The sequence below is a fragment of the Teleopsis dalmanni genome, chromosome 2 (genome assembly GCF_002237135.1).
Source record: "Teleopsis dalmanni isolate 2A chromosome 2, ASM223713v2, whole genome shotgun sequence".
Lineage (NCBI taxonomy): Eukaryota > Metazoa > Arthropoda > Insecta > Diptera > Diopsidae > Teleopsis > Teleopsis dalmanni.
The window spans coordinates 82,859,537-82,871,020 of NC_051847.1; the positions used below are offsets into that span (position 1 = coordinate 82,859,537).

Below are 11,484 nucleotides of genomic sequence, written 5' to 3' on the forward strand. Positions count from 1 at the left end.
AAATACATTCTATAAACACATTTTTATATGTATATATTCAGAACTTTCTAACCTTAAGCTTACAATTTTAATTGTCTACGTGCTCGTGGCAAAGACTCTGGTGATTCCTTTAGCAAATATTGTCGTCCACCTTGCACACACGACACCATATACATTTCTATATCTTCCGTTGGGTCCATATTCATATTAAAACTATATGTGGACAAAATTATAGTGCCTTAATAACTTTTTTTATTAAGGTTTTACCTACATTTTCTGATCAGCTTCCGACAGTATGTTCCAGAGTGAAGCATATCCAGTGGACTTGAAGTCCCAAGCACGCATTGTGAAAAATTGTAGAACCTCTAATCCGATTTGTACACGATTCTGTACGCGTATCATGCTAATGATAGTCAAATAGACATTATATACATACTTACTAAAAGTTCCATTTTTAAAAATGATATAACATAATAGACCTTAGCTGAGGTTATGAATAACTTACAAACGTTTTTGTCCTAATATAAAAAGTATAAAATCTATAAAGTAAGCCGGCATCCAGTGAAAAAGTAATACATTTATTTGATGGTGAAAACGATTAGTAGTTATGCAGCCGTCTGGATACCATAGTCCAGCCTCAACCGGATACTGATAGCCAATTTTTTTACTCAATTCAATTACCTCGCCCCACGGAATTTTGCGATGATCAGCGCATGTGATGTTATAGACCGGTATGTCGTTTGGTCTAGAAATGTTAATCTTCTTCAAAATGTTTTATATAAGGTTTCGTTTAAAAATACCGATCCTCAATGCTGAATTTGTATGGTATGGTAACAAGACCATTAATAGCATAATCCACTGGTATAACTTCAGATTTTTGACGCGTGTCGATTAACATTGAACGTATAACGCCTTTACCAGCCCCAACCATAAGTCCAGTGGGTCCATTTAAATTGTCCACCCAGCCAGGTATCGGTTCATATGCTGAAGGTGATACTACATACGAGTATCAGTAGCGTAAAGCAGTTGACATTTATTAGTATACATGGTAGATGGGTGGCATATGGCACATGTGGGCCATAACATCGAACACATTTATATACAATAGGTTTAACCCACGCAACGCGTGTTTTTGTTGTTTAACATACCGAATTGCGGCTCCTTAGTAAAATTTTTACAGCTCTGCGGAAGCATATATGTTTGTGTCAAGCATTCAGAGAAAAATACCGTTGCTGGAATTTTTAAAATTTTCTCTTGCAAAAGCAGTTACTGGTAATGACTTCATCACACACGTATTGAGCGTTTCAGTTGTTGTAAGAATTGCAAAATAGTAGAGAGAAGCAAGAGTGTTGGGTGTATTTTAAGCATTGATATAGTTAGGCGTGTATATAAGGTACTGAGGATATTTGCTTTATATACATTTTGTGTTTATATATAAAAAATAAGGTAATGCAGCTCAAATCATAATATTCAAACTGAAATCTAATAAAACACTATTTGAAAATTTTATCTAATCTTTAAAAACTACACTACTATTTTTATTTGTAAACTTATTTAAAAAGGACTAAATTTAAAATTGAACTCAATAGAAGAAAATAGAAATTGTAAAATCACAACTTTGATGTTAATACTTATAGTAATGTCTTCAGATCGTAAATCTGGGCGTATGATATTCTATTCATCGACTCTGGTAAATAAATTGGAGTATGAGTTCGGATATCAAGGGGGAACAATAAATCTCTAAATCCAAAATCCTACAACTTAGAAATTGTAATGTTTGTAAGCTTTTAAATTTATATATTAAAAAGAGTATCTACTTTAATAGATACTCTAGTATATAAGGTTTCGTGGAAACTCTAGAAACTATAATGCGTATGTAATGTATAGCTGTCTTTCCACTTTTTTAGGGAAATCTGGTCAGTTATGGCAATAACAAATTCAGGATAACGATTTTACAGCTGTACATAGCACATTTCCGGGCCCCCTAGAACAGAGAACTCAAAGTCAATCAACTTTTCGAACATAGCATTGATTGAAATAACAAATTTAACATGTCTAACGTTAAAAAACTTACACATATTAACAATTCTGCTTTTTTTATCCGCAATATTTGAAGTACAGTTTGAATAGAAAAAACTCAAAGCACTTTAAAATCTACTATGTTAAGACGATTAAGACGATATGGTCTAGTATTGAGTGTATAGCATAGTAAGTAACCAATATTTAAGTCACTATATTTGAATTGCTTGTTAGTTAATTAAAAAAATTGCGATTTTATAAGACATTGTGATTATATTAATTATATTATATTGTACAAAAATATATATTTTGTAAATAAAAATTAATTATCTTGAGTGTTATTTATTTGTGTTCACTTTTATAACAATTGGAATCGATTTCAGATATTTGAGCACTTTCTTTGCTGGTAAAGTATCTTGAAATAATTCACATATGTTTTTAATGAAAGCACTGAAGAATTAATTAGCATACCATAGTTTGTCTTTGCATATTTTAATAAAGAGATAAAACCATCATTTTATTTGATTGTTCATTGTTTATTTTAAGCTTTTTTTGGTGCAAGCATTGCTGATCAAATAATGATCATCATTTGTGGATAATTGACACTTAATTCACACTTAAAAAGTAATCAAAAAATATTTAAGCATAAAAACTTAAATTTAATAATTTTTATTTACATTTACAAAAGAAGCAATCAGAAGGTTATTAGATAACTTTAAAGTATAGGAGATGCATAAATTATAGATCATTAGAAGCTCAGTTATATTAATTGAAAATGATTTAATACAAGTAATTTGATATAGTAATGTTTTCAATGTACGTATATTATATTAAATTCAGCTTACAATTTATATGTACTACTATTACAAACAATAATATTGTACAAAATAATATGCAAAATAATTAAATGTCATAAAATAGTATTGTATAACAGTAATTAAATAATGCATAATTAAAAATAAATAAAAAATTTCATAACAAATAATAATAAAAATAATAAATAAATAATAATAAAAAAAATAATAATTAGAAATAATAATAAAACATAAACTAGGTTCAGCACACTTTGCTTACTTCGTAATTGGTATAAAATAAATTAGAATATACTAAATATAAAATAAACATAAAATGTTCTCTAGCTCAATATGCAAGGGAGGCATTTTCAATGTCTGAAATTATGGACCACGGGAATTTTTCTTTCACTATAATAAATTCTTGAGATATCATTAAAAATAATATAAAAACATATACTGAATTTGTGGATGAAAATTAATTGGTTTCATGATATTAACAATTATTCGTTAATTTAATATCACATTGCAATTTAGAATCTCTTAAAGATAAACTTTATCCATATAGATTTAAATCCAGAAAAGATTACAAAATCTTTTGATCTTATACTAATCTTCATTTTCTTATTGATGAACAGTTTGACAGACTACGAAAATATTTTACTAAAAATTAGTTCTTTTTATAATCCAAAACTCAACAGGCATAGACAGAAAGTTTATTCTCTGTCTATTGTTTGACTACATATAGAGTGATTTTAAATCGAATTTCGCAAATATTAACAAAAATTATTTTGGAATGTTTAATATTACGGATGAATCTACGACATTAAAATGCGGACATATTCTAGTATATATACATTTGAACAAAAATTTCGTCGGTATATGCCACGCGCGAATCTACAATATTATAATAATTTAATGCAAATATAAATATTTAAACTATCATTTTCATATTTAAACCCACAAATTATAAGACTAATTTTACCTCTTTCTTGCTATGGTATCTAACACTATATACAATATAATTATGTTTGTAAAATTAGTCTGGAAGTACACAAAGATAAATTATCTTTTTTTGGCAATTAATAACTTGAGCAAATCATTATATACATTTAAAATTATTATTGTGAAATTCAAAATTCCAATTTATAAAATAAATTTTATCTTACTTATCCTATAATACTTATCTCACTGTTATACTGTTTTCTCACAGTATCTGTTATAATACTTATCTTATCTCAATTATCTTATCCTACTTATTTTATCTTATTCATCGTATCTTATTTACGCTCTATAGTATTCATACAATAGTTTTTTAAAATGTAATATATAACATAAAAAATAAAATAGATAACTAAATTACTGTAAAATATTATCTACGATTATTGTTGGCAATAATATACACTGTACAATATATATATGTTTAATTAATTCATTAATTTTTACTTGTATTAAATTATCGATTAAGCAGGAATTCTTTAATTAAATAATTGAGTAGCGATCATTTGCGAGAATCATAAGAATTTAGCATTATATCTGATTGACGTTTGTCACTACACTGCAAAAAGGTAATAAGTGATGTACTCATGTGTTAGTGTAAATTACATACCAAAATCAATTAATTATAATTATCATTTAAAGTTTTATAATTCCTATACAATTGTTTTATAAGTATCAATTTTAAAATGGGCGTAACCTCTAAGTAAGGTAATTACAACCCACAAATCGCCTATGAGGCATGCAACCTCAAATTACAGTTTTTTTTCAAGAATATCTGCACGTGCTGTCTGTTACGATTTCATTTCCAGTTGTTGTTGTTTTAGTCTTATTTTTTAATTAAAACAAATGTTTGTAAATTCAGTCATTGTGTAATGTAGATACAAAGTGCAGTTACAATATATTTGTGTATGTATGTTGCCACGCAATAAACTGGTTCGGTTTTTGAGTTTCCACAGTTGAACTTAAAGAGGCTCGTTGAGCAGTAAGACTACTTGTTTTAAGTGGCGCTTAATGGTGTCTAGTTTTCGCAGTAGCGAAAACTCTTTGGGTAGAATGCCAATAAAGAGTGAGTCTGTTTCGTGATATATGCAAACGAGATTGAAAGTGATAAAAATATAAAAAAAATAAAAAATTCAAACTAAAAAATGCGGAAATTTTTAAATATTAATAAACCAGTCCGATAAAACTATAGATATATAGAGAATTTTTCAACTGGAAGTTTTTTCAAGTAGAATCTGCTGTATCTCTGTAAATATTAGACCTATCATAAGATTTTTTTTTACGTTTTATATATTGAAATCATTCTTTGTAATTACGTTATTAAGTTAACTATTACTACTTTGTAGATCGTGAACACTGTAATCAGTCCTTAACGTATCAAATAGTATTCCCTCTAAATAACGAAAAGACTTTTTTTCAAATTTTCAAAAGTTTACTGTTGACAGTTATATAAAATCGTAATACGTTATATTAAATCTTTTTAATATATTTTATACGCTTAGCGTTGCTAAGGCCTTGGGGTTTTTCATGACTTAATCGTCAAGGCAGATTATTTTCATAACTCAACTTAAGTGCACAACTCATAAAATCTACATCGGCAATATAAACGAATAATAGTTATTAAAACGTTATAACTTCATATTTTCAGTTTTTTCACATAAGCCTTTATAATATATAAATACGATAACTTTTGTGAAGGAACACATTAAACAGGGTCAAGATTCCAGAGTAGGGTATTCCAGGATACTACTAATATCCCAGAACAAAGCTATGCTATCATATATAAAATGACTAGAAACTTTCAAGCCTCGCAAATAAAGATTATATTCTATCATATAAGACAATGAAATTTTGTTGAGATAGCAGCGAAAAGACAAGTTAAGTAACCCACCAACCAACTCAGCTAATTTCTACTAAGGAAATAAAAAAAAAATATATCTCATATCTCATATTCCAAAACTGATGTAAAATGTTTCCGTTCAATATTCTTACAACTAAAATAGGGATGTACTGAAATCAGTGTTACAAATTCATTAAGAATTCAGTATTCAAATTTTAAACCTTAAAAGTTCAATGAACTAATGAGATATTTATACATTTTCGTTTTAATTTTAAATATTTGTAAACGGTAATGATCTGTATAGCAGGGAATACGAAAGAAATTGCAATACAATCTTAGCCAATATATTGGTTACGATACGATTTAGTGAAAGGTGGAATGAGAAGAACAAAATAATAAGAACAAGGAATGATCAAAATGGTTCAAATTATGTATTGTGACAAAAAAACAGATGAACGGCGTTATAGGAAGAACAGCTGAATTGGGACATTCATTGAGAATTTATTATGTTACGTATTCAAGCGTGACACGGAACTGTGTAGTACATGTTTATACATTGACCTTAATTGGACTAGGACAGCTAATACGCTAAGGCCTAATAAGAGTTTTCTTGCCGTAGAATCATGTTTTTAAAGAAAAAAAGTATTGATGTAGTGAAATGTTACCACTTATTTGTACTATACCTCCCTGATGTTGATTTTATCTTAATAACTCTCGATATATTAATGATATGAAGAGAAGGAGAGAAGGTTCTAGGTAGTATGGTACCATTTAGATGTTTTAATGTTTATAATAATTGCATTATATTTCGAACAATATTTAGTCAGTTGTAATTTGAAACTATACAAAATTAAGACCGAGAAGATAAAATTTACTTTAAGTGAGTATTTAAGTTAAACTGTTGTGTCTATTAAAAATTGTTATGTAAAAAGATACTGAACGATTAATTTAGTGATACAGATGTTATTACTCTTTATAAAATTATGTGTAAAATTATTTATAAAACCAATTTAAACTAAATTTTTCTTACTCTATTAAAAATTGATTATATTAAAAAATTTCATAATTTCTGTTAATGATAATTAATTTTAAGATGTAATCGTTTATAACTTTACTAGTAAAAATTTTTTATGGAAAATTATGAAACAGTCGGTTTGTCCTCATACTACGAATAATTTTAAGTTGTAAAACAATAATAAAATATTTTAAAATTAAGTATCCTATAAACCGTTTTATATCATATATAAAAACGTTAATATCATAACTGGCTTTTTAGCAATTATACTGAAAAATATTATATAAAAAGAACTGCACTTTACTGAACTAACATGTAATCGTCACGAATTTTACGCTTACAACAATGTCTTGTAGAGAATTTTAAGAGCTTGTGTTTGTTTATGGATTTAATAAAATTTGTCTTTTTGCAGTGAGTGAACAAACGTGTTTGGCAAATTCAGTTTTTCTTTTAACCTCTCAACCAATAAATAAATAAGGAAGGATTATGCAATTCTCCACTAAGCGATATATCAAAAAACAAAACCAAAACTTTGCTAATGACTCACCAATACTTGGACGGGCTATGATCACAGGCATTGTTTCATAGTGATCGCGTACATATAGTTCTGCCAGACGTTTTGAGTATGTGTAAGTATTTGGATGTGGTTTTAATAAATCTGGTGTAATTGCATCCAAAGACTTGACATCCATCCATTCAGCTAAACGCATTAAGTCCTCTGGTTTATGTGGATATTCGTACACCTTCTCATACATCACTTCCTGATCGCAATTACAAAATGCTGTCGACAAATGTATGAATGCCTCAAGATTTTTCATTTCCTTTGCGATGCACAAAGCACGTTTGGTGCCAGTCAAATTCATTTCAATCGCATCCTTTAAATTGCCTTCCAACTTCAGTGTGGCAGCCATATGGAAAACAATATTTGTATTGTCAACAACATGCTTGTAATTATCACCACTTAATCCAAGTGCTATAAAAAAAAATTTAATTATTATTGTTTTCATTAATGACAGTTTTACAATGACTCACAGTCAAATGTTACATCACCCTGATAAATTGTCACTTTATTAAGCACATCTGGTTTTTCTTCTTTAATGCGTTGAAAAATCTATTCAAATAAAATATGAAAATATATTTTATAATTACAAAATAATTATATATTCTTATTTTGGATTATATATGATGAAGCTTACCGGCAATTTGAACATTTCTTCTAATCTGATATCTGGAGTCTTTCCACGTTTGGGACGCACAATTATAATCACTTCCTTCAATTCAGAGCACGAATAGAGCAATTTCTCTAAAAGCACTTTTCCCATGAATCCAGAAGCACCAGTGATAAACACTGTTTTACCCTTATAGTACTCTTGTACTGGAGTTAAATCCGCCATTATAATTATTTGCTATAATTAAAATTAAAATAATAATGACATATTAATATTTATAAGCAATAATATGATTTTAATTTCTAATAACTCATTAATAATATAAACTCAGTAATAATATAATTTTTATGTCTATTATTTAGTCAATTTATTCAACGATACATTGAATGAAATTTTATTACTATTACAAAACCATATCATGTATATAATTTACATAGTAGTGATGTATTATTATTAAGTTACAATTGGAAGAGAAATGTACGATATGGCTTTAGCCGCCTGACAGGTAGTGATACTTTATTTGACTTAATTTGATTTGAATTTAACTTAGGTCGTGTGCGAGTTAGGCTAAGTTGCGTTCTAAATGAGGGAAATTCTAAGTTGTGCCGATAATGTAGTGATGTGTCGATACGTGTTGATAAATAGCCAAATGTGTGCAGTGTAAAAAATCCCAAAAAATCTCCCATTTGGTTTAGCATTAACTTAGCCTAACTCGCACACGTCCTTAATAATAATATTTAATTATAAAAACTGATTATTCTTTATAAGAAATTTAGGTATCAGTTAATCACAATGGGTTCAATTCTTGGGTCCTAAATGTTGTTGTTTTCAATGTAAATTAAAAATTTGAGAATGAGAGCAAAAGAAAAATTTCGATTAAACTTTAAACGCGGTAACTTTTAAATATTCAATGTCAATAAGTATAAAAAGTTTAAATATTTATTAAAAATTATAATTTAATGAATAGTTTGGATAATATATTACTTTTTATCTAGATTTTTATGTGCATATTTTTAATCAGTATGATGCAACAAAGCAATATAGTCACTGCTGTTGTCTACCTATATATCTATATGGCAGTTAGACTACTAGCGTATTAAATAGCGAAATTAATCGATTGAAACCTTAAAGAGGGACTCTTTATGAATATGAGTTCAATATTAGTGAATTTGTCGAAAACGAATCAATGAAATTGGATTCTATGTAAGGTACATAGAAAAATATTACTTTCAAATAAGTAAGAAATATTATGCGCCGAATGAAGATTTTCTAGAGATAGCAGGAAATACGACATGCCTGCAGAAAATCCATTAGAGCTGAAATTAAAATTGAAATGCCTTAATTCCAAGAAAGTGTTACTGCTCTTAAGAAGTTGTAGAATAACAAGTAGAAAATATATCTAGTAAGAATTCCATCACTATTAATTTATTAAAATAAAAAGGATCTGATTGATACAACTATGTGCATAACATGTGTTTAGATGTATAAAAGGAAGGACTGATTTCAGTTAATTTTACGAATATGATAAAAGTATATGTATTAACATTGTTTTACTTTCTCTATGAGTAAATCAGCTGTTATATTAAGGAAATTATTATTTTAGTTTACATATCCTCTTCGGACTACTAGGCATACTCTTTAAAATGAAACCATTAAAGGAATAACCGTTAAGAAAACATTGTAACAATGACCAGTAAGATGTTACAATGTGACAAGATAAGGTTCGATATCTTAAAGTATGAGATCTGTATTTAGTACAATCGATTGACATGTAAATAACAGATTTATTGCCAAATCAAATTCAGAATTCAAATCGTTCAATAATTCAAATCAAATTCAGAAATGAATTATCCGTCAGTTAAGTCCTACTGTTTAGTATTACAATTAAAGGTTTAATAATAGCGCTGGAAATCTCTAGGTCTTTATTTAGTTATTAAATTACTTTGCGGTTTTAATATTATAGATTGGCAAGTATTTTTATGCTAAATTACCCTATTAAGTGCTTGAGAAAATTATTTCCTTATCAAATTATAAGTACAGATCTTAAAATAAACATGTAAAATGGGTTATTATAACAACAACATCTATAATAATACTATATTAACCTAATAATTACTTCCAATTTAATGTTAACGATCATTAAAGTTAATATAAACAAACACTTAATTGATTATTGAAGAAGAAATTGGTTGCGATTAGCAATAATGTCATGTCTTTTAATAAATTTATTGGTATTTCACACGATATTCGAATTTTTGCATTACATTTTACTTGCAGTTTATTTCCATTATTTCTGCTTTTCATTGCAAAAGCGAATACAAAAATGTATTTCAATTAAAATTGCAGCGCTTGAAGTAAAAAGTTGCCGAAAAGATTAAATTCAGCTAAAATAACGTGTAGAGCGAAAAACTCGTTGTGTGGTTATGGGTCTATGAAATGAATTTCTTTGGAGTTATGTTTGAAAATTGTGCAACCCGCGAAATGTGCAAAGTTGGAAAGGAACGCAATGTGCAGTCGGAGCAATCATACTTGGCTAAAAGTTGCCATAGAAAAATGCTTTCAATTTCGAGCATTTGAAAACGAAATTGTAGATTACAACGCAATCTGTGCGATACATTAATTTCGCAAAAGAAAATTATTATGTAAAAAATCGATCCGACTATAAATCATATTTATTTTATATTTATTACTGGCAAAAGAATTTTGCAATACTTAAACACAGAATAGTAAGCTTAATAAACCACTTTTAAGCGTTGTTTAAGCATTTCGTAGTTTTGGTTTCCTAACAGAATCGCACATGAACAATTTCTTAATTGCATATAATAAACACTTTCTGAACTAAAATTACATTAATTTTATCATTTAATGTTACACATTTACACGTTTTAAGTTACTTATTTATTTAATTTTCTTAAGCAATACCTAGCCTAGTATTAATAATGTAAGTATAATTATTTTGGTGCAGTAGAAAATTACTTGTCGTTTCGAATCAATCATTAAATATTTGTAAATAAAAACATATATCATGTTTACTGTAGGTATATACATTTATTGGCAGTTTTCAATATGAATAACTTTTATTTTATAAATGTTGATTAACTCAACAGTAATTTGTTTCGTTACTTGAGAGCGTTTTTATATGTGTTCTACTTGAACAAGTAAAAAAGTTTATAAAAGTGTAGAGCAAGAAGTAATACTTCTAATCAATTAAAACTACAATCACATCAATTTATTTTTACAATAATACTAAAAAATTTAATATATGTGTTAGTATTATTCCCACAACCAGCCGGTGGGTTGAACAGAAAACAAAAACCATCAATTAATTTTGTATTAATTAACAACTGGTACAATTGATAATTAACGATTGATTACTGATTATAATAGGCACACTCGTAGCTACAACAGCTACAGTACGCTAAACATGTGATTATAAGTGGAACCTTGAGTCAAAGAGCACAAAAAAGTGTTTATTCTGATGGATCGGAATAATCAGACAAAAAATTATAGTTAAAACATATAAGAATCATTGTACGTATTAATGAAGGACAAAATTCCAGTATTTAGGAAGTATTGTATCTGAATATGGAGGTACAGCGCAAGATGTGATAAGTAGTGTAAACCAAGGCGTTGTAATTACTCTTTCCCTATTTGGTCAACCATCACTTCCGC

General features: G+C 27.9%; 1 protein-coding gene across 1 annotated transcript in view; it reads right to left on the reverse strand.

Moving 5' to 3' along the window:
* Nucleotides 1-59: 59 nt before the first annotated feature.
* The window catches only part of LOC119685345 (putative fatty acyl-CoA reductase CG5065), a 60,943-nt gene continuing 49,518 nt past the window's right edge, over nucleotides 60-11,484 (reverse strand). Inside the window, exons 2-8 of the mRNA XM_038099600.1 lie at nucleotides 7,840-8,049; nucleotides 7,676-7,754; nucleotides 7,191-7,616; nucleotides 780-975; nucleotides 485-724; nucleotides 251-382; nucleotides 60-192 (exon numbers count right to left, since the gene is read on the reverse strand). Coding sequence (XP_037955528.1) covers nucleotides 60-192; nucleotides 251-382; nucleotides 485-724; nucleotides 780-975; nucleotides 7,191-7,616; nucleotides 7,676-7,754; nucleotides 7,840-8,037 — 1,404 coding nt within the window. The 5' untranslated portion in view covers nucleotides 8,038-8,049. The remainder of the gene's footprint in view (nucleotides 193-250; nucleotides 383-484; nucleotides 725-779; nucleotides 976-7,190; nucleotides 7,617-7,675; nucleotides 7,755-7,839; nucleotides 8,050-11,484) is intronic.